Source organism: Nansenia antarctica (assembly GCF_963989245.1).
Source record: "Nansenia antarctica genome assembly, chromosome: 3".
Taxonomy (NCBI): Eukaryota; Metazoa; Chordata; class Actinopteri; order Argentiniformes; family Microstomatidae; genus Nansenia; species Nansenia antarctica.
This window is the reverse complement of record NC_137688.1, coordinates 61,336,551-61,360,931: the sequence shown is the minus strand read 5'-3', so window position 1 is coordinate 61,360,931 and position 24,381 is coordinate 61,336,551. Positions and strand designations below refer to the sequence as shown.

The 24,381-nt window shown below is 46.8% G+C and overlaps 1 protein-coding gene across 1 annotated transcript in view; it reads right to left on the bottom strand.

Moving 5' to 3' along the window:
- kif26aa (kinesin family member 26Aa) overlaps nucleotides 1–21,692 on the bottom strand; it is a gene marked incomplete at both ends in the record, with an annotated part of 65,851 nt that extends 44,159 nt beyond the window's left edge. Inside the window, 2 exons of the mRNA XM_080527412.1 lie at nucleotides 20,155–20,303; nucleotides 21,591–21,692. Of these exons, the coding sequence (XP_080383538.1) occupies nucleotides 20,155–20,303; nucleotides 21,591–21,692 (251 nt within the window). The remainder of the gene's footprint in view (nucleotides 1–20,154; nucleotides 20,304–21,590) is intronic.
- Nucleotides 21,693–24,381: the final 2,689 nt, after the last annotated feature.

Below are 24,381 nucleotides of genomic sequence, written 5' to 3'. Positions count from 1 at the left end.
TGCCCTAAAGTGGTTTTCTGGCTCTAAGCCACAGTCTGTATAGAGTTCCTAGACAATACAGACTCCATCTAAACCCCCCAAGACTAAACAGAGGTAGTGGATGATTAGCTTGCAGGAGTTTTGGGGGCCTAAGTACTCATGTGAAAGACTGTGGTATTTCAGGCCATTACACAAAGTCTGGTAAGTCTTCATGATTTCACGTCAATACGTTATACAACAGTTTACATTATAGGTCAGATCATTGAAACAAAAGGAGACCTAAAAATTCAGTAGACACACTTCTGATCTAAAGGATTTGTCTTGTAGGAATTGCATTAGAAGTGACTAATGAGGTAAAAACGTAGTATACTGTAATGAAATATTAGAAATTAGGCTCGAAATTCCCTGAATTGAATAATTATTTTTCCTTGGATATATAAGATGTATTTACTGTAGTGCCAGAAATACGAAACACATATGTTGTTGACCTATAGACCAATAAACTCGTAAGCTTAGAATTATAAGGTTCTATCTCCGTTTAGGGTCGTTCAGAGATATTGAGCGTCAAAGTTTTTACATTCCATTATGTTTTGTGAGATGGAACCTTTGTATTTTATGAATTACTAACTCCAAAATGTCAACATTTTAAAAATAACACCACACAGGCATTAATAAACACCTAATGGATCAGATTATGTAAAAAAACCTCATCTTTTCTGTCTACCATAATGTCTCCTGTGATGAAGCCATGTCGTCCCCAGCCTTCTAGAGAACCTCCCAACAGAGTGACAGGCTGATGTATGTTGTGTGACACGCATGCATTACCCGGACTGTGATAGATGTGTAACAGCTAGCTGGGGGACCTTACCAGACGGGAGAACTTGAAATAACCCGGACGCCACCCTGAACACGAGAGCTCTGTTGTGTCTTAAGTTTCTGGCAGACATGGCATAGCCGTCCTCACAGTTTATCTGATGGAGGCCGGCATAGGGGCTGTGGGAGGCGTATGGAGGCGTATGGAGGTGGTTGTACCACCATGGTGTTCTCTTAAATTTGAGTGTCTGTTCCTTTTCCAATTAAGTCGACGGGATCTCCCGTTGCCGTTGTTAATCTTTTCCCCCATTCCAGCAGTCGAGTGCAAACTGTTGCGTCACGTCATGGTTATGAGGCTAATGTCTGTACTGAAGCTAGGCTAGAAATAGGAAATGATCATGGCTACAATGTGGGGCTAAGTAAAGTCCTGCACTGTTTGGTCAACACATCTACATTATGATGTTAGGCAGAAATCGTTTATAAATGGTTATTCTCTGTCAATGATTGGCTCTGTCTAAGGGCTGAAACCCACATGCTGCGTCAACCTTACCTTACCTCAGCGGCGCGTGTGAGTCTCATTTAGGTGCCCTTTTTTTTCTGAGTGGGGCAGTCCCACTCATATTTTTTATTTTTATTGACAGATACAGTAGACATTTAGACAGGAAGGATGGGTGAGAGAGAGGAGGGATGACATGCAGGACATGTCCCCGGACGGAATCGAACCGGGGACCCTGCGGTTACATGGTCAAAGCTTAACCCGCTACGCCACCTAAGCGCCCATGTTAACATCTCACAAGCGCCTCACGCTGAGGCCTACTGCTTGCTCGCTCGCTAGAGAGTCAGAGTGTCGCCTATTTTCGCCGCGTGCCACCCACCTGAAAATCATCTACCAGCAACATAGACTACAGTTTCAATGTCTACATCTGTAAATATGTATATATTTTTTCCGCTATCTTTTTCAAAGCAGCAACCACACATAGAATTATATTATGTTAATAAGTTAAAAGAACATCAGGTGAAGGGCCGTATTTTTTCAGTGATTTCTCCCTCTCTCTCTCTCTCTCTCTCATTAAATTCCTCACAGAGTTCTCATTGTACTCACTTTTCTAATCGCTCATTAAGGATGGATGGCAGCGGAGACTGAACCCAGAACATTTCATAATGAAGTGAAATGAAACATGATATTATTGATGTCCATTATCAAAGGCAAACTCAATGTACAAAGATAGGGCTGACTGTAACAGCTCCACTGTAAACACGCAAAAGCCGTAAGAAAAACACGCGTCCAGTGAGGACAACGCTGTAGAAAGTCCAGCAAAAGTTCGGCCACGCACACGTGTCACTGAGGTAAGGTCGGATGTGGGTTTTAGGTGTAAGACGATGACATATTAAACTGGGAAAAACGTCTACCTTAAGGTTAGGATGGGGTATTGAAACACAAAACCGGTTTAAGTGTCTGGCCGTGAAATAAAGTTGAGGTCTGCAGCTCTGTGTGAACGGAGTGGCCGCATCTCTCCACACAAACTCCATCATCCAGAGAGAGCAGAGGAAGCAGGTCACAAATCAAGAGCAGACATTTTATGTGCAGCAGCAGCAACACCAGCACTCATGACCCCTCTATCCATCCCATCATTCCTTAAAATGTTTCACCCCTTGGATCGTCAGCTTTTCCTTCATCAAAAATCACCATCAAAAATGTCCAGACACTTGGCCTAAACATTTACACTAGCAGCTGTACGGCTAGTGTCGTGTGGAGTGAATGAGAGATTCCATATACCCCCCCCAGCTGATTTAAGACAGTCATAGAGAGAACGAGAAGTCTGCAATGAGAGACGGATACAGTAGTTCCTTTGAATTATGTAGATTCAATTATGTAGCGGTTTTGATCCCAGCTGAAACCGAATATGGTATGAGCCACTTCCCGGCAGCTCCCATTTCATCTAAAAACCAACCAATCGAAATGTTTTATTTCTATTATCTGGGATTACATGTGTTGGAGCTACTCCTCCATTTCCTTTATCTCTGGGTTAATTAATTGATTAATATGAAATAAGGCCTTCTTTCACATGAAGAAAAATGGCGGTCCTTCCTTCCCCTCTTTTCAAAGGCACTCCAATCCCTTGTTCGTCCTCTGTGTTCTCTCTACCATGAACAGCATGCGGCATCTAATGCATACGATATCAGATGCCAGCGAGGGGAGAGAGTAAAGGGGGGGCTCTTTGACTTGTGACTTTGCCGCCACGGGGCATGTCACTGATAATTTGCGAGAGGAGCCTTACCGAAAACACCATGATATCACTTAGGCGTCCCGTGTCGGGGGTGTCCGCACCTGCCGCAACCCAGTATGGGGCCACTTGCTTGCCGTTGCTCAGGCCTTTGTCCTGATGGGGCCTGACAGCTGCTTTCATGTTATGTGTTATCGGGCCGCCACAATACAGCATTTTAAATGAAGCTTAATGTGAGGGCTCCCCAAGCCTGGGGTTTCCGATGTTGATCCGACACAATCGCCCCCCACAGCATGATACCGTGCCTGGGCTTGCCGGGGGCCGTTCATGGGGGCGGGTGGTGGGCCACATAGCATGGTTCTCCTAAAGACGTGTCAACAGTTGGAGTATTCTCCAAGCTCCCATAGCTGTGATTGAAACGAAGGCGGTCAGTTGTTTTAGAAGAATGTGATCGTCGTGGTTGTTAATTCAACATTAATCTCATATCAATCAAATGTCACAAGGCCACCCCGTCTGCGTGGTTGTTGTGATGCCAGGGAAGCTGTAGAGCAGTGAGGTGAGGCTGTTATGGAGATCAACAAGCTAACGTTACCACTGCTAGTGCAGACGCAATAAAATGATCAGATGACCACAATGATATGAATGAGATCTATATGCAATGTAAGATGATGGATAACAACCCAGTTTTGATTAGCTGTACACCACACACACACACACACACACACACACACACACACACACACACACACACACACACTACTCTCCGTTTACCCCTTACCAACAGGGGAGGTATAGAGCATGTAATTATATGGTAAAGACCATGCCATTATATGTTAGCCCCTTATCAATGTCTGTTGTTCGATGTTTCTGGTCCGGTTGTCCTCAAATGCACGGGGGCTCTGTGTCTTGAGAGCCTGCGTGCATTCCTGATGATTCACATTCATTGTTCATTCATAGTTCATTCTTCAGTTCATTGTCTATTTAAGACACAGGGATGAGGCTCAGTATGACAGTACCTATGTTTTTTCATGCTACTCACCCCCTTGAATAGAGGTTAAAATGTGAGGCTTTTAAAAAAATGAAAAGCAGGTAATCTCTAGTGATCTTATTAGCATTCATCTATGACAGCGTGGAGTGTGAAATGAGAAAAAGGCACGGATTAGTGGGGTACCTCTGGAGGGACTTGGAGGAGAAACTGGGGGCGAGTGTGTGGGTGTGGGTGTGCATGCTTGTGTGCGTGTGTGCATGTGTACATGTGTGTGTGTGCGCATGTGTGAAAGACAGAGAGAGAGAGACAGAGGAGGGAGTGTGAGAGAGGAGGGAGGGTGGTAGGATTGAGATGGAGAAGCGGGAAGAAGAAAGCAAGAGAGAGAGAGATGGAGAAAGGGTAAGGATTGGAGGGTGATGTGAGTGAGGGAAAGGGAAAAGAAAAAGATGGAGGGGGACAGAGAGAGATTATACACAAGGAGGAAAAAATTTGAGGGGCAGGGAGAGACTATTTCTGGCGAGAGCCTATTTGTGAATTTAAGTGGTGATGGCTGAAACCACTCTGGACTCAGTGCTCAACGTTCCAAATTCCCAGGGTGAAACATATTTTCCAAGCCTAGAAAAAATTAAACAGTTGAAGTCTAAACGGGTATGTTTTAATTTGAATAACAATATGAAAAATAACACTGAAACTGTTATTACAATATGGCCACAAGGGAAGGGGGATTATTAAAATTGTTGGCATTTAGCAGACACCTTATTCCAAAGCGACTTAAGGCCAATGCACACGGCCCCGATTTTGGCACACGGCCCCGAATCGAATGTTGTCGAGAGACAAAATCGCACGCTGTGTGCATTGGGCTTTACAATCAATACATTTGAATACTAAGCAAGTGAGTCATCAATCCACCAGTCGTAGCAGGAAGAGTAATCCAGCTCAGGCCCGGGGCCATTGATAGAAGGAAAAACCTTCTTCTAAACCTAGGTTTTTTTTGTTTGTTTTTTACACGGAAACAGAGAAACAGTACAAGGGGGGCAATAGAAGTTTTTAGGGACACAGTAAAGGGGAAAGCGGGTGTCTTTAGGAGACGCAGTGCTGAGGGGCAGAAGATGTCTCGGGAGGAGCAGTTAAGGTGTAACCTGAAGAGATGGGTCTTTAGTCTACGACAGTCTAAGACTTGTTTCATCTGTTTCTCAATTCTCACATTAGGCTCTAGTTGAACAACAATAATTTCATGCCAGCCTGTCCGGGAGGTCTAGATACAAGGACACATAATCTGATCTCTGAGCAGATTTAAAGTCATGCTTATCCAGGTCAATTGATAAGAAACTGAGGGGCATATTTCCCTTGGGGGAGGCTAAGGTTGCCTATGTAATGTCCCTACTTTTCGACAAGGCACTCAGTTGGGCCATAGCTGTCGTTGGCCGAGACCCTCAACTTGCTCATGACTATGAGGCTTTCCGCCGGGAATTTTGTTTTGTTTTCGACCACCCCACGGACGGCGAGGACGCGGCCAGTAGGCTGCTAGGACTCCTGCAGGGTCCCAGGTCCGTTGCCGAGTACACCCTCGAGTTCCGGGTCCTCGCCGCGAACAGCGGATGGGGGGACGTGGCGCTCCGTTGCGCCTACCGGTGTGGGCTGAGCGAGACGATAAAGGACCTTATCGTCCGGGACCGTCCGCACTCGCTCCACGAGCTAGTCACCCTGGCCCTGCTTATGGATGAGCGACTGCGGGAGCGCCACCAGGAGCGCAACCAACGCGCCATAGTCCCCCTTCACCCAGGTCCCAGCCGTACGCCCACTTCCCCCAGCTCTGCGATAACCCGCTCGGCCCTGCCCCCTTGATTCCCCATGCTGCCCTCAGATCCTTCGACTTCCGGGTCGGGGGAGGAGCCGATGCAGATCGGCCGGTCTCGTCTGTCTCAGGAGGAGAGAGAGCAGAGGATGCGGGACCGACTGTGTCTGTACTGTGGGAGGTCCGGACATGTTCTCCGGACGTGCCCGGCTTGCCCAAAAGACCCGGCTCGCCCAAAAGACCCGGCTCACTAATTGGGGGATTGTTAGTGAGCCGTGCCTCGTTCCCCCAGCCCAACGGAGACCTCAACCGTCTGTTCCCAGCCACCCTCTCCTGGGGTAAGGAATCCCTGTCCGTCAGCGTACTTATTGATTCTGGGGCTGATGAATGTTTAATGGACATCACACTCGCTCGTCAGGCCAGTATTCCACTCGTTCCCCTTGACAGCGCCTTGTCTCCCCAGGCCATAGACGGTCGTTCCCTAGGTCTGTCTGGTAATCACGTGGAGACAGCACGCTTCCTGGTTTTACACGCACCCACTGCACCCCTAGTGTTAGGTAGGCCGTGGTTGGAGAGACACGATCCTCACATCTCCTGGACCACTGGGCGGATTTTGGGTTGGAGCATTGCTTGTCATGCCAATTGTCTGCGCTCCGCCCTCTCTCCGTCCAGCGGTCCCAGGCCCGTAGTCTCTCCCCCGGATCTCACCGGTGTCCCCTCCGTTTATCACGACGTAGCCCCGGTGTTTAGTAAGGACCGAGCCCTTTCACTTCCCCCTCACCGGCCATATGATTGTCCCATCGACCTCCTTCCCGGGGCAGCCCTCCCCACGGGTCGTCTCTACAACCTCTCAGTCCCGGAGAAGGAGGCGATGCGTAATTATATTGCCGAGTCCCTAGCCTCAGGTGTAATTAGACCATCGTCTTCCCCCCTAGCGGCGGGCTTCTTCTTTGTGGCGAAGAAGGATGGTGGCCTGAGGCCCTGTATTGATTTCCATAAATTAAATGACATCACTATTAAGAATAAGTACCCACTCCCCCTTATGAGTTCCACTTTCGAGCCACTCACTCACGCCCGGGTGTTCACCAAGCTTGACCTTCGCAACGCCTATCACCTGGTTAGGGTCAAGAAGGGGGACGAGTGGAAGACCGGTTTCAATACCCACCTGGGGCACTTTGAGTATTTAGTGATGCCCTTCGGCCTATCCAACGCACCCGGTGTGTTCCAGGAGTTGGTCAATGACGTGCTGAGGGACATGATAAAAGACATCTTGGTCTTCTCCCGGACCATGGAGGAACACCACCAGCACGTACGTCTGGTCCTGCAGCGGCTCCTGGAGAACCGCCTCTACGTTAAGGCTGAGAAGTGCGTCTTCCACTCCACCTCCGTGACGTACCTGGGATACGTCGTGGAAAAGGGGCGGATGCGTGCTGACCCGGGCCAAAATCAAGGCGGTGGTAGAGTGGCCGCGGCCCACCGACCGAACCCAACACCGGCGCTTCCTCGGGTTCGCCGGGTTTACCCTGCGGTTCATCAAGGGGTTTAGCCAGGTGGCGGCCCCCCTCACCGCATGCACCTCCACGGCTCGCCCGTTCTCCTGGAGCCCGGAGGCAGAGGCGGCCTTCTCTGCCCTTAAGGGCCTCTTCACCACTGCGCCGGTGTTGGCCCACCCTGATCCGGCTAGGCAGTTCATTGTGGAGGTGGATGCGTCCGACACGGGTGTCGGGGCCGTCCTCTCCCAGCGGTCGGAGGAGGACCAGAAGATCCACCCTTGCGCCTACTTCTCCCGGCGCTACGACCCAGCCGAGAGAAATTATGATGTGGGCAATAAGGAACTACTGGCAATCAACGCCGCCCTCGGGGAGTGGAGACACTGGTTGGAGGGAGCGACGCTGCCGTTCCTCGTGTGGTCAGACCACAAAAATCTGACCTACATGAGGACGGCGAAGAGGCTGAACTCCAGGCAGGCACGGCGGGCCCTCTTCTTCAGCCGGTTCGACTATACTCTCACCTACCGCCCGGGGTCCAAGAACGTCAGGGCTGACGCCCTCTCCCGGCTGTTCCCGGGGGAGCCCCCTGAGGTTCCGGGGACCCTGGACACCATCCTTCCCCCAGCCCGGGTGGTGGGTGTCGTCACCTGGGCCATCGAGTCGGTGGTAAGACAGGCCCAGCGTGCCCAGCCCGACCCTGGCAACGGACCTCGGCACCGGCTGTTCGTGCCCCCCGCTGTCCGGCCACAAGTGCTAGAGTGGGGTCACTCCAGCCATTTCGCCTGTCACCCCGGCGTCCACCGGACGGCGGAGTTCATCAGCCAGCGGTTCTGGTGGCCCACTCTCCTGGGGGACGTTAGGGAGTTCGTGGGCGCTTGCACTGTCTGCTCTCGGAGCAAGGCCTCCCATCGCCCGCCTGCGGGTCTCCTGTGCCCCCTTCCTATCCCCGGTCGGCCTTGGTCTCACATAGCCCTGGACTTTGTGACGGGCCTCCCCATGTCCAGGGGTAAGGACACCATCCTGACCATCGTCGACCGGTTCTCCAAGGCTGTCCATTTCGTCGCGCTCCCTTCCGCGGCCAGCTCCTCACGCTCCATGGGATCCCTCATAACATCGTGTCCGACCGGGGGCCCAAGTTCATCTCCAAGGTGTGGCAGGCCTTCTGCAAGGGGATTGGGGCCACGGTCAGCCTCACCTCCGGTTACCACCCCCAATCTAACGGGCAGGCTGAGCGAGCCAACCAGGCCATGGAGGCGGCTCTGCGGTGCATCACCACCAGCAACCCCGTCTCCTGGGCCAAGTACCTGCCTTGGGTGGAGTATTCCCTAAACACCATGGAGAGTTCCGCCACGGGTATGTCCCCTTTTGAGTGTTCCCTCGACTATCAACCTCCTCTATTTCCCCAACAGGAGCTGGAGGTGGCGGTCCCATCCACCAGGGTCCACCTCCGCCGGTGTCGGCGCATCTGGAGAACAGCCCGGGCCGCTCTGCTGCGAGCCACTGAGCGGTCCCGTCGATGTGCCAACCGGCGGAGGGTGCCGGCCCCGGCCTATCGACCCGGCCAGAAGGTCTGGCTGTTGGCCCGGGACCTGCCCCTCCAGACCTCCCAGACCTTCTCACGTAAGCTCAACCCACGCTACGTCGGCCCCTATACCATCGACCGTATCATTAATAATTCTGCTGTGCGTTTAAACCTCCCGGCCGCTCTCAAGGTCCACCCTGTGTTCCACGTGTCCCTCCTCAAACCCTTCTCCACTAGCCCCCTGTCACCCCCTGCTCCAGCTCCCCCGCCCCCCCAGGTCCTGGATGATGACGACCCTGTGTGGTCGGTGGACCGTCTGCTCGCCGTCCGCCGTAGGGGACGGGGGTTCCAGTATCTGGTGGACTGGGTGGGATACGGCCCCGAAAACCGGAGTTGGGTGCCCCCGTCCTATCTCGCAGATCCCACTCTGCTGGACGACTTCTACCGGGTCCACCCGGATGCTCCAGGGCGGTCGTCCGGTGCCTCCCGTCAGGGGGGGGGGTACTGTTGTGGATCCCTCTTCGGCTCCGCTCGTTCCCTCCTCGGCACCGCTCGTTGAGCCTAATCAAGCCCAATCTGGGACAGCTGCGCCGGCTCCAGCAGGTGCATACAATTTCAGACGGAGAAACCAGCACCATAAAAAGCCCCACAACCTGCCGTCTGATGCTTGATCATTCTGATCCCATGTTGTTAGTCGTCTCGCTCCCTCGTGTTATCCCTAGTGAATTCTATATCCGTATTTATACTTGTTTATGTTCTCAGCCGTTTTATTCTTTTTACCGTTGTTTGTTTTCTCTCTCTCACCATTCAAGGAACCTTCCTCCCCTGCATCCCAGTGTCACTCCCCGCTCCTCCACCATTCCATCCCATCATCCCCGGACAGCCTTCCCAACCTCCCTCCGTTCTCACCCAACGTACCACCCTCTGGATTCTCCCCCTATCATCACGGACGGACTTCACCCCCTTGCTAATCCTCCTGGACCCCTCTCCCTGGATAACCCTCTCACCGTTCTGGACTGGTCAGTACACGCACGCACATTGAACAACAGCCTCCACATTTACATATCTACACCACATTAGTTTTTGCACGCTAGACACTCGCGCCCAGACACATACAGTAGCAGTCCAATACACACCTCACTTACATTTCGTCTCAGGCACCCACACACTCCCCCCACGTAGGCCCAGTTAGTGTAGGTTTTATTATTTTGTCTGTCTTTATTAATAAATCCTTTATTATTGTACCCTTGTCTCTGTGTCCGTCTGTTCTGGGGTTCTGACACATTTGACCACTTGGTTCAGGCATAACATGCGCAGTCTAATACTAATCTAAAATCAGCCTGGCATTAATCTCTCCCGCCCAGAACAGAAAGCTTTCTGTGGCCAAAGCTGCTTGATATACAGGTACCTGGAAAAACCCTGACAGATCTACACACACAAGTTAAGTCTGTGAATGTGACACAGACCAGACAGAATGCAGGGTTAAGTCTGAGGTCTGTTCATAGAGATTTGTGAGGGCTTCTTCTGGGCAGTAAGCAAGCATGGGCCCCATTTTACTTGAGCAAAACAGCCCCAAGAAGTGAGCAATGTTGCCAAAGACATCTGTCATATTTCTAATACATGGGATGAGACATAATCTAATGGGAAAGTAAGAAACATGCAGGTTTTTCAATGTAGTACAATGGGGCCTTATAATGTCTGGCCTGTTTAAAAGTATATTTGTAACAAGCCAGAGCCTTAAATTGAATTAGAGATTTTCAAATTTCAAACATCGGAACGAATCCTCCATCGACCTCAATGCATGAAGTGTGCAGAAAGCCACCACAAGTTGCTGTGAAGGGATGTTTGAGAAGATTCATCCTTCTGTTACTGACCGTGCTGATACCAAGCAATGGTACCAATGTGTGTTCTTCCTTATCTACTCATACCGTCATCACATATTCTCTCATCGGCCCTATACGCAGGCAGCAACCAACATGTGGCAGCGAGGAGAAGCAGAGGAAAGGTTTTAGTGTCATTTGACATGAATAAGAGTGACTGGGCTTTGATAATGCAACCTATGGATTACAGAACAAAGTTAGGTATTTACATGTGAGACAGGAATACGAATTTGGGGTTCCAGTGGGATTGAGAAGGGATAGAAAAGTACTATAGAGTGGCTTTGAACAAAACAGTCCAAAATAATGAGATAATCATCTCATCATGCAGCATTGTGTTCTATTTTGGGTACTACTGTACTTGACAGTTGATGATGAAGACATTGTTTTCCTCCATCTAGAGCTGGTGCTCTCTGTCTGTATCTCCCTGGGCACTGCTGACTAAGACAAACTGCCTTTGTTGACTACAGGTTTGTTATTTCAAGAATGTTTTTTCTCTCACTTTCACCGCTGTGACATCTCAGGTGCTACAGCACAGTATTGAACCTTCTTCAGGCCTAGAGTCGGCGGTGTAATTATGGTTCCTGCCCCATGCTCATCGCCCATGCATACACACACACACACACACACACGCTGCAAACACACACATACTGTACACACACAGCCGTTCTTATTCTCAAGCACACACAAACCTCTTTCCCATGCACACACACAAACACACATTAAGTATGACAGACAGACAGACAGACAGACAGACAGACAGACAGACAGACAGACACAGGCATACACACACACACACGCACACACAGTATACACACAGCATAGCCTGCATATTATCCTAGATCAAAAAACAAACATACACAGACACACACACACACACACACACAGACATAAATCCTGTGTGTTTGGGCTGGGCACCCGTGCCTCCTCATATGTTGGTGGATTATGAAGCTGTTACTGACAGGTGATCACTGCTCCCCTGCAGCAGCCAACGAGTGCCATGAATCAAAGTGAGCTCTGCCAGTGAGACAGAGGGCAGCGTAGGTGTGAGTGGGGGTGTGTGAAAGAGAGAGAGAGAGAGAGAGAGTCAGAGAGAGAGAGAGTCAGAGAGAAAGAGATAGGGAGAGGCAGTCTGTCCAAGGGCAGTTTCACAGAGGAGAAGGGACACCTGAGCTGAAACAAACGTTAGGACAGCTGCTGTCCTAATGACAGTCACATTCAATTGTAATTGTAGAGGAGGTGTATGGGTGACCGTGAAGAGGCCTGAGACCTGACGCTCCCAGAGCATGTCTTCCCCACAGGAGACCCAGGTTAGTCACATCATCATTATGTCCATCACGTATTCCAAAGTAAACTACAGACACAGCTCTCTCATACAAGCCTCGGGCTGGGACCTGGGATTTGAGGCACAGAGAGGAAGATGGGGTGGAGAAAGTAGGAGGGAGAGCGAGTGAGAAAGGGAGGACTGAAGACACAGAGAAAGCATAGAGAGTAGAGGTTAGACAGCAAGGGGAGACCGAGAGAGAGAGAGAGAGAGAGAGAAAGGAAGGAAGATAGAGAGAATGATCTTCACATCTCTCATTAATCTTTCCTTTAGGAGCGAGAGGGATGACGGCGTGTGGTTATTTACTGCCATCTCAGCGCCAGGGCTATCAACACTAACAGCCTGGGGGCTGCTTAAAAAAATAAAATAAAGACTGATTAATCAGTGAGTGCACAGGGGGGAGATGGGGGAGAGGAGAAGAGAGAGAGAGAGAGAGAGAGAGAGAGAGAGAGAGAGAGAGAGAGAGAGAGAGAGAGAGAGAGAGAGAGAGAGAGAGAGAGAGAGAGAGAGAGAGTGGAGGATGAGTTGTATTTCCATACGCTAGGGATGTTACCGCTCGACGCAGTAGTCACGGCACGGTGTCTATCTTCCGACGCAATGTGCGTCGATACAAACGTATCGAGGCTTGCGTCAAATTGCAAAAACCACGTGACTACTCGAAGAAAGATTCGTACGTCACACGCGCACATCTGACGCGTGTGTCAATCGTTCCGCAAACGGGGCAGTGTTCCAAGTTTGGTACTGCATAAAATGACGTTGAACTCTCATATTCACTCATATTCACTCATATTCGAGGGTTGTAGTCAGAGTGGAGACATACGGACGCTAGACAGAATACATTTATTGACAGAGACAGAGATAGAGATAGAAATAGACATGAGATTGGTAGATATTGATAGATAGATATAGAACATACAGAGATAGGCATAGATTCATAATTGCAACACATAGGCTAGCCAGATAGATACACATAAAAAAACGTTGCCTGTTCATGTACACAAGCAATAAATATTTGATTGATTACATAAGCACAAGTCTGTCCAGTTTCCACAATGTAGCCTTGTTTTGCACTCTTTCCCTGTTCCACGAGCACGTCCCAACACTGTGGCCCCTGTTATGCCATGTTGACCATCTATATCTGCCCCAATTATCAAACAGCCATGTCCCACACATGCCTAAATGTCGTTCAGATTTTTATCTTTACATATCAGAAATGGACACATTTGCATTTATTTATTTATTCTTTCATATATGTATTTATTATAGTCTACTAGACACATCAACATTTAAGATCGCATATATGGCCACACACATTGACACAGTTTATCACAGCACCTTTATTGAACAAGGCTTATTGTATTTTGCCTCAAATTCCTGACTTGTGAATCAGTCGATACAGCCGCAATACCATGACCTGACCAGCAGATGTCATTGTGGAGCTGCTGTATCGACTGCATCGATAGATCGACACTTTTTCCGACACAATTGTGTCGAACGTGTCAATTGCGTCGAAAGCTTCGTTTCCCCCATCACTACCATACGCAGGCTAGGTGTTTCGAAGGAGAGGTCCTGGAGGAGACTAAGGTCATGTTCTCACATGAAAGTCTGAATCATGAGCCGGAGCAAGTGGATGAGATTGCAACATTGTTGCATAAATTATTTCTCTGATTTGCATTCTCACAGCCCTTTATGTAAACAAAGTAACAGACGTGGTACTTGATTGGTCCGAAAAATTGAAAATTGCCAGTTCGTCCCGCTCTTATCCAGATCAACACGCATGCGCTGCTGTTTTCCTATGGACAGCCTCGATGCGTCGTTTCTAACCAGAGCGAAACCACCCTTTTCAAGCAGAGCATCCGTCGGTTGTTTGCTCCGGGAGTGACTTCGAATGCGCATTCTCACAGCTCCAAGCGACGCAGAGCAAAGCGAATTTTATATTTTATCCTAAACTCCGATTCCAAGTGAAGCAAATGTTCTAGTCACTAGACTCTAGTCATCTAGTGAGAACACACCCTAAAGTTGTGTCTAGCAGAAAGGAGGAAACGCTGGTCTCACCCTCATTATGTTCACGCGTGCAGTTCCATAGGGGATGAAGAACAGCAGTGTGTCACGTCATGTAGGTAGGTATAGTGTAATTGGTGATTGTTAGGATATTGGACATATAAGATAAGGTGTGAGATGAGCAAATGGATCACCAGCTGTCTGTCTGTGTGTGTGTGTGTGTGTGTGTGTGTGTGTGTGTGTGTGTGTGTGTGTGTGAGTGTGTGTGTATGTGTATTGTGTGTGTGTGTGTTTGTGTGTGTGTGTGTGTGTGTGTGTGTGTGTGTGTGTGTGTGTGTGTGTGTGTGTGTGTGTGTCTTTGCCATAGGAACACAGCAGGGGCTGGGGCAACACCGTAGCACTGGGCAGGCCTAATTGCACTGTGTCTCTGCATACATTAAGTACATTGACCACTGGGCTCTCCATAATAGAATCAGTCAACAAACAGATGCTCACCTCCCTGTCAGGCCCAGCCACTGCATATGACTAACACACCACTGGCCCTCTTGCATCCCAATGACCTATTACCAGAGGGAAGGAACTCGGTGTGAGAGTTGTAGGCCTACATTGACACTGGGAAAATAAATGATGCCTTACCCCCAGTACCCCAGTAAGGGCTGTTTACTCGCAGAAACCTATTGGAATCAAATTGGGTGATTTTTGTATCAATCAAGATATTTCCTATTTAATTATTGACCTTTTCAGCTTCAGCACAAAATCAACTATGACTCGTTAGTCAAGATGCACAGTGCTATAGGATTCCAGTCCATACCAAGCCTATATGCAGAGATTATTATAATATATGTTTTATAGTAGTGTATACAGTGGTTACCAGTCCTCCATATAAATACACACACACACACACACACACACATACATACATACATACAATTGTTGCTATTTTGGGTTATTTTGTCATTAGTAAGTTAAATAAGGTATTCAAAAAGTAACCTCTGAAAAACTTCCTACAGTTAATAGAGTGTGTAAACCAATCAGGTCTTAGTTCAGACATGTCCAATGAGCTTACACATCCTCCACTTTAGTGCAGGTGTTGAACATCAAGAATAATTGACCTCCAGTGGCGCGAAAACAGCTTGAGAGCTCATTTTAAACATTTCCTCTTGCTGAAAAAAAATTAACTAAATGGGATACTGTGGAGTACACAGTAATTCCGTAATTATCTAAAAACAAAGCATTGCCATTATGCAAATGAGAGAGGCAGACACACAGATCGTCTACCTCTAGCCATCTACTGCATTGTAAACTATAATAATATGGACAAAGCCAACATTGCTTGTTTCAAAGTCACCCCCGTGGCCTTGGAGTCCAGCTGACCAAAACACATAGGAATGAACCTCCCAAGCAAGTTGCCATGGCAGCAGGGTTGTATTTTGGGAAACAAAAGTTAGACAGAAAGGAGAGAGGAAAGGACATTTGGGATTCTCCAAGGACATTATGCGATTAATGGAAATCAGAGGCGTTGTTAGGATCTTGAAACATCCGGGGCTTAGCCCAGCCCACGTTTTGTCGACGGGCGTGAGGGGGGGTTGCAAGCAGAGTTTTTGTTTGACGGGTGGTAACTTGCGCTAAATCGACGTCGATGTGCTAAATCAATGGCAATGTGGTAGATGGCGATTTCTTCAGTTTTAGTGAACAAAGAGGAAGACTAATGATACCAACTCTAGTAAGAATGTATGGTGGCCATGAGGGGTCATTTGACCCCTGTGAGTAAAAGAAAAAGTTATATCTTTGCACTCGATCAAATTTCAGGACCCTCCTTTCATGACTTTTCCTAGATATGTGTGTTCTACCACCCAGTATCCTTACATTTTCAAAATCACATCAGGATAAGCTAATATAAAGCTATTTTGCAGTTTTTCTGTGTAGGAAGCAGGGTAATTTACAAGCGGCCAACTAGTGGTCATTGTTTGTAATTAGCAGATTCCCATTCTAAAGAGGCGGCTCTTTTAGTAGGTAAAAACGCACAGCGGTTCTAGTGTTAAGGCTAGGCTATGAAATGAGTAGCATGAGCTACTGAGGCATGGTGATCTATATCACTGTAACTTGCCACTGTGTTATTTGTCTCTTACAGTCCACTGAAACCATTGAAGCCTGTCTAAAGCTGTCATCGTTTGGGACTCCAGCAGCCCTTTGCTCAAGTGGCATACGACAAATCACTTCACTCTTCACCCCTTCTGTTTCCCTGGGAGATGCTTCAGTTGAACGACAGAGGACCCGGCCTCTGTTGTGACAGTTGTCCTCCCTCACGCCTGCTTGGATCTGGCAGTGTAGCAAACTATCATGACAGGGGGGGAGGGGGGCCTCATGCTGTCCCTGTCGACTGGCACTGTGAAGGGCACCTATAGGGTCATGTTAGCTCTCTGGGTATGAGGTAACAGCATGTAATGCTGACTTCTGCTCCAAAGATTTTTGGTGTGACACCATGCCAACTCCACCTCACCCACATGTAGGTTTCTGCTATTCTACTTGGGATAAATGCTAAATATATCTGATAATGCCATTGGGTGGTTTCAGCTAGTCAGTGGGTCTCTGACCCACCATTTGTCCATTTATGAGCAACGCCGACATGACTTCATGATTAGTGCAGATCTAATGGACATTAGGAGAAATTTTCCAGACACAGATTAAGACTAATCCTAGACTACAATGCATCTTCAATGGATATATTTTTCTGTTGAAAATGTTAACTACAGGCTTAATCTATGTCCGGGAAACTGTATAGTCAGTCGCAATCACAATAAACGTAAAATCCTCTAAATGTACAGTCTCCAGGCTTCCATTGTTCGACAGTCGTAATTTAGGCCTATACATAATCCGTATAGAACTCCCCAGCTCTACTAAACTGTGATCTGTGATAAATTGTCATCTAATGTATGCCAGCTCTATATCTCTGACACCCTGATCTACGCACACCATATCAAATACTGTATCCACAATAAATCAGTGTGTCAGACAGGTGTATAATCTATCTGTTCTGTATGATCTACTATGATCTATCTCTCGCAAGGGGGGTTCATTCCAAGGCTTTTGCCCTGGTGTGGCTCAGGCACAAACTGCTTGGCTGTGCAAAAAGACAATCTGCTGGGAGCTATCTTTTTTTTTATTTTTATGATGGAGTAATGGTAATCTAGCCTTCAAATATTTACAGATAAAAGGAGAGTGGTTCCTTTTCTCTTCCTTTAGATAGAGCTGGCTGGGATGACTTTGATGTGAGTGCAGGTCTTATACTAAAGGCTCTCCCGTGCCTGCTGATTTTAGAAGGGCTTTTCCGTGGCATTTCCTGTTTTTCGAAAATGAATTCAAGAGCACTGGTGTGATGGAAAGCACTCTCTAGAAATGTTCTGTGAAGGCAGCTTTGTTGCATTATGACACTGTTGTTTCTGTCACTTGTTTTATGCTTTTTCAGACGCTGACATGATTTATGTCAAGCCTCTTATCTGCTCAATTTTCCACTGTAGTTTGAGGTTGTGATGTTTTAAGTACGACGCACTTAGAGAGCGGTGTCTGTGGGAAGTGCTTTCCTCCCTGTATCATTTGGACCATTTACAGTATGCAGGATCATGACATTGTTCAGAATATTTCTCATGTCTATGAATATACATCTCTATGAATAATCCTCATATCTCAGTATTATCCTACCCATTGTCCATTTTAGTATATCCTGCTGGATTTATGGATTTCCATCTCCCATATAACCCTGTTCATTGTGGGGACTTTTCACTTAGGCCTTTAAATTCACTAGGGACACATAGGCCATCAATGAAACCCCTCCATCCTCTCCGGTCTTGTGCTCTTCGATCCAGTTGTTGCCATGACAGCCCTTCTGCCTTCATCTCATGTTCTGTGGTTGTTCTCCAGGTGGTTCTAGGTCCGGTGTTATTATAACATCTGTCAGATGAGCTCTGGCCTTATCCTCTTTCCCCTTTTATTCCATGTTTGTTGTTGACCTTTCGGTGGAGAATGCCTCGCCTGTTTGCTGAAATGGATCCTACCAGACATAACCCAGCCACCTGCTGTAACGGTGTAGATGTAGATTGATTTGGTCTTTGCCTGGGCGATGCATCGTCTGCTTTATCTTCTCCAACAGGCGAAGTTGGTACCCTGTGGTACTTTGAACGAGCTTCGGCTTTCAAGAGATATGGATCAATAACCTCATTCATGTTTTTCTAACACAGTCTGATCATTTGGTCCAAGCAAAATGTTCAGACTTTTCTTTTGATACACGGAATTACGAAAATATACGGAAATACGAATCACAACACAAACTCGCTAGTCAGGCCAAAATACTGCAACAAAATGGATTTGGTGAGTAATCCCCACTGCGACCGAGTTAACTATAACACTACTTTACATTGTTAGCAGGCTCACAAAACAAGCTGTGTTAGTTGAGTAGCGATGTGTCATTTTATTAAATTCGAAAGAAAAGTCAGATCATTGCATGGGATCCCGACAGTCCTGATCAGACTGTGTCACATTTGGTTTTTGGCCCTGGCATTGTATACTCATTGCCAGACATGGAGTGAAATTTATTGTCTAACTCAAACCATTATTTGTTGTCAGGAAAGTGAATATTACTTCAAGCATACACACATATGGAATTTTGAGCCTGGAGAGACAATGGGGGCATTGTCAGACACAAACTAGAGAACATAATCTCCATAATCTCATAAACAAAGACTGTCTACTATGACACGTGTGTCAATATGTCTGATAAAAATAGTAGCTCACCATTTTATATGGCTGAATATGAAAACTGGCATTTGAGGCATGTTCTCATACTAGATTCCCGATTATTATTATATTTATATTATATTCTTTCATGGCGCTGGGAGAAAATGTAAGTAGAATTAGAGGTAGGATATATGGATATCACTCTTCCTTGGTTCCCCTGCGGGAACACTAATGTCTTCACTTTCTCTACCCTCCTTTTCATAATCTCTTCAAGGATGCACTATAAACAACCCCTAAAAAACACTCAAATTAGGAAAGGTAACCTGTCAGAGAGAAGGTAATTAGACAGCCTAAAGAAAGAAATAACCACTTATTTTTCTATCTAATCTTTGACAGCAAAATTCTCTTAGTTGTGTTTTATTGTGCTTCAATGTATTGTTCATTTGAAAACGACAGACATTCTAACTGGCAACTAGGCTATATCTTCTATATGAACCTGAAGCCATCACTGTGAGCTAGCTAGCATCCTAGCATCCTCTCACCTCTCTGCAACACAGCAGTAGAGAGGGAGAGCCATGCTGTGGTCACAGGAGTGCCAAGGGCAATCAAGTGTTCTAGAGGCCCGGGAGAGGCTCAATGACTTTGACACAACAGTATCATGAAGGACTGAATAGGAACATGGCCAACTAATTTGCATCAGTCAGGCCCTGGAATTTGAGAGGAAATCTAAACTCACATCCAGAGAAAAAACACGGAAAGATGAGAAATATCCCAGAGGAGGACTCCAAGCCAGACCTAGGTCAAATAGTATTTGAAATACTTTGCTTAAGCCTGCCTGGAGTGCCACATGGGAGGGATTAGCACTGTTGGGACTATTCCATTGGATCAATGTCTCCAGGAAAACACTATCAAGCACAGATAAGCATTTGAAACCCAGGTCTGCTCCAAACTACTGTCACGGGTGGGTCATAATGTAACCTGTTGTGCAATGTAGGGGTGGCTGTGGCCGTGGTAGAGTCGCCGTCTAATGATCACAAGGTTGGAAGATCAGCGGTTCGAGCCCTGGCTGGCCACATGTCGAAGTGTCCTTGGGCAAGACACGGAACCCCAAAAAAAATTCTCCCAGTGAGCGGGCCAGCGCCTTGCATGGCAGCTTGCCGCCATTGGTGTGTGAATGTGTGTGTGAATGGGTGAATGAGAGGCCATGTAAAGCGCTTTGGAGCAGCAAAAAAGGCGCTATATAAGTGCAGTCCATTTACCATTTACCATATAAAACCAAAAAGCAATTTGTGGCTGATATTCCTCATTTTCTTTCATCTTTTTCTATGGTTTAATTTGCAAGCGTTTAGTTGAGTGTATGATATTGGTGATAAATGATAAAAGGCATGTGTCATTGTAGCTGGACTTACTTTATGAAGAAGGAGGCTGCAGCAGAGGGGGTGTGGCTTGTTTGGGTGGAAATGGTGTGGGATGTGGGCGTAGGGCTGGGGAGGTAATCATAGTTGGGGCCACCCATGGCGATGTAGTCCCTCTCTGCCTCAGCAGCCAGGACCTGAGTCTGTATTGAGAGAGAGAGAATCAGTTATTCTCTATCATTGTTTTATGCAACACATACTGCACTAGTAATTGCAAAAAATCACAATCACAAAAAAATCTAGATAAGATTAACGCCAAGTGCGTTTGATTTAACTCTGGATATAGTTTCAGCAGATGCTGTCTCTGTCGCACGCATATACACACACACACACACACACTCACACACACACTCACACACACACACACACACACACACACACACACACACACACACACACACACACAGAAATTCTCACACACACCTGTTCAAGATTAGGGAAGACCATTTTTTCTTTTTAATGAGTATGGCCTGCTATTACAGCACTTTTGATGGCTACATTCATTCATACTAGAATTTGCCCATCCTATACCTATCATGAGGTTGCTACAACCTAGCCTACACATTAATAGGAAAAATGTTTATACCGCAGGTGCACAGGAGGTGAGATAGATTGGAGTCATTAAGGTGACAGTGACACATTCAACCACCTTGTACACTCTTGCTTTGATCTAGCAGCTGATCTGATCATCCACACACACAGTTCACATTGCTCCATCTCTACAAAGGCTAGATTGTAGAGCAGGTTTGTCACCAAGTCACCAAAATTGCTTGTTTACCAGTTGATTTTCTCTGGGTACAAGGGGGGGGCACAGCATTTTAGGCAGCCATCCTTCGCGAACATTTTAGGCAGCATCCCCTTGCGAAATGTACTTCCTATCTCCCTAATAACTGTAGGTTACTTTTCTAGTCTCAATCCCACTGAAACCCAAAATCCTTACACTCCTATGTCGCATGTAATCAATAAGTTGCATTATCTGCTGACTCACGCTTATTCATGTCAGATTGTGCTAAGAGAGAATGTCCCCACTTCTCTGCGCTGTGAGAGAATACCTGATAACGCTATGAGCGGAGATTCCATTGCTTAGCCATCGTTGGTTCCATTGCTTGTTCCTCGTTAAAATAACCTGATTTAAACCATTTCCAAGGCAAGTTTATTTGTATAGCACATTTCATACAACAGGGGCAATTCAAAGTGCTTTACATACAGGTGCATCTAAAAAAAAAAAGAATATTGTGGAAAAGTTCATTATTTTCCATAATTTAATTCAAAAAGTGAAACTTTTATATATTCTAGATTCATTACACATAAAGTGAAATATTTCAAGCCTTTTTTGTTTTAATGTTGATGATTATGGCTTACAGCTCATGAAAATAAAAAATCCAGTATCTCAAAATATTTTAATATTACATAAGACCAATAAAAATCACATTGTGGGGAGCATGGCGCATTCTGGCCTGCAGGTGGAGCCAGACTGTGGTGGAGTGGGGATGGTGGAGCTGATTGACGCAGGTGTCCTCAATCAGACTCATCATCCCTGATGGTCTTTTTAACCTGTGTGTGTTTGTTCCCTAGGGGCAGTGACTGGCGAGTGAGAGGCGGGCAGACGGTCGGCTGAAAAGCGACAAGCAGAGACACCCCAAACGCAGAGCAGTGTGGGATCAGTGATCCCCGGAGCACTGCACCATTATCATCATTATTATTATTATTGTCACCATTATTATTTGTCCCGTGTCGGGGACTGGTGAATAAACGGGCAGTGCCCAAACCCCAAACCTCTGTATCGACCTCCCTCTGTGCCTGAATCTGCTACACACATCAATCACAATCACGGAAACCGCAAGCAGTTGAACAAGCACATCAAAACCATCCTCTGTGAGGCAGGCTAAATTATCTGGCAAAAAAATACAACAAAATAATATGACAAAAATAGCTAGCTCTCTCGCTCGCTCGCTTTCTCCTTAATTTTTGAAGAAATTAACTCTCTCTCAATATATCTCTCTTTCTCTCCAGAATATTGTGCCAGAAAGACCTACATGCACAATGACTCAGTGAACTAGCTAGCCTATGTTTTGATTGTATGGTCAGGATGCGAGGTTGCCATATTTGGTTTGAGAACCATCCTCAGAAGTTGATCATGAAAATATGAATTGATAAAAATATCATAATTAGATTTTATTTCAACAAAATTCAAGGGAGAACCAACCTCATCTTCCTCAATGAACCAGCCTCCACTGACACACACACACACACACACACACACACACACACACACACACACCACAAACAGAGCCTGTTGGAGCCTCAGGTGTGTGGGCACAGCTGCTGTACCAGTCGCCAAGAGAAAGTCCTTGGCATCGTCCAAAAGCCCAGGGGAAAACAAACTGTGCAGGCCATTACACAGCAGGAAAATACCGGTGAAACATGGGAACTGCTTGTCGCTCCATTTACCACAGCAGAAAGATGGTTGGTGCTCTGGTCTCAGCTGGATGACGAGGCTATTAGCCAATTAGCTTTGGCCATTAGCTTCGGCTTGATTACTGAGACCGACAGTCCCCATTATGCCTGAGTGCCACAATATGGCGAAAAGAAAAAAATAGATTGATTCTGATCTACAACTCATACCAATCATCTGTGAACAATGAGTCAACAATAACAATCAATTGAGTTTTTAAAATGAATTCAGCGCAATATCAGATTGACTGACTGACTTTTGGACAAACATCAGAGAAATGGTTTGATTTCCTTTGATTTCACATACAGTATGTGCCAATTATCTGATAGTGTGTCTGAAATGAAGGTTCTTCTCTCATCAGTCTCTATGCGGCCTTGTTCTTTTGTACAAACAATAACCATCTTTGATGTGCCATCAGGGTTCTGTCAGAGCCTGTTTTGGTTACACCGTAACTGCTCCTCCAGAGACATCTACTGCCCCCCAGCACTGCGTCTCCTGAAGACACCTACTTTTCCCCTCTACTGTGTCCCCTAAAAACTTCTATTGACCCCCATGTACTGTTTCTCCAGTATATATATAAACAATAATAATAATAAAAAAGAAAACACAACAACCTAGGTTTAGAAGAAGGTGATAGAAGAAGGTTTTTCCTTCTATCAATGGCCCCGGGCCTGAGCTGGATTGCTCTTCCTGCTACGACTGGTGGATTGATGACTCACTTGCTTAGTCAAATGTACTGATTGTAAGTCGCTTTGGAATAAGGCGTCTGCTAAATGCCAAAAATGTAAAAAAAAAAAAAAAGTAAATGTAATGTGACATTTTTCTCTTTCTCTTCCTTTTTTCTGTTAATTTTCATTTTTCCTGTCCCTCCATTTATTCCTCCAGTTTGTCACAATAACGGGCCTTTTCGCCCTGGCAACCACTCGTCACGGTGGATTACAGTGGCATCGACTGTGGCAGGAGCAAAGCATGCCTGCGGTGGCAGGGAGTCCATTATTCGGCTCTTTGACAGCGGCAGCACGTGCCAGCTAACAAGATTACACAGACGTGTTCCGTCCGCCCCACCACTGCCTCTCCGCCACACAGAGAGAGGAAGGAAGTAAACACAAAGCTGCCCTACTGACAGCCAAGACACCCCAACTGTTATGAAGGCCCACAATTTAGAGCCAGTTAGTTTCCCCGAATCAGCCCTATTTTGCCCCTGTTATTTCCTTTATTATTTTCCATACTGTTCATGTACGTTTTCATGAAGGTGTATGTATTGTTATTGTAATTGTATAAGTTCTGTCTTAGATTTGTTTAGTATTGTGTAAGCGCCAGTTTAGTGGGCGTGGTTTTGAGTGGCGTACGTGACCGGATGTATGATTGGCGTACGTGACCGGATGTATGTTCGGTTGGTATATATATAGCGACGGAAGTGGTCTGTGCGTCAGAGTGATGAGAGTAACGAGAGTGACATGAGAAGGAGAAACGAGAAGTCGATCTAAGATGGCGGAGTCAGTAAAACGCACACCGTGCTGAAGCTGAAGACCTGAAGAGTGATTATTGAGTTTACCACTGTGACCGAGGGCAAACCTTACAGCAGCAATTCAACATCTCTCAACAGTCCACAAGGAGGACGGGAGACTCTGAGTGTCGGAGGAGACCTGCCTTTGGCATTGACTGTTAGTAGTGAATCACGGGCTACCCGCAGCACCGCGGGAGTTCGGAGTTCGTTGAGTTGGCAGCGCTAGCCCAGTTTAGCTGTGTCCCCGTTAGCCAGCCTT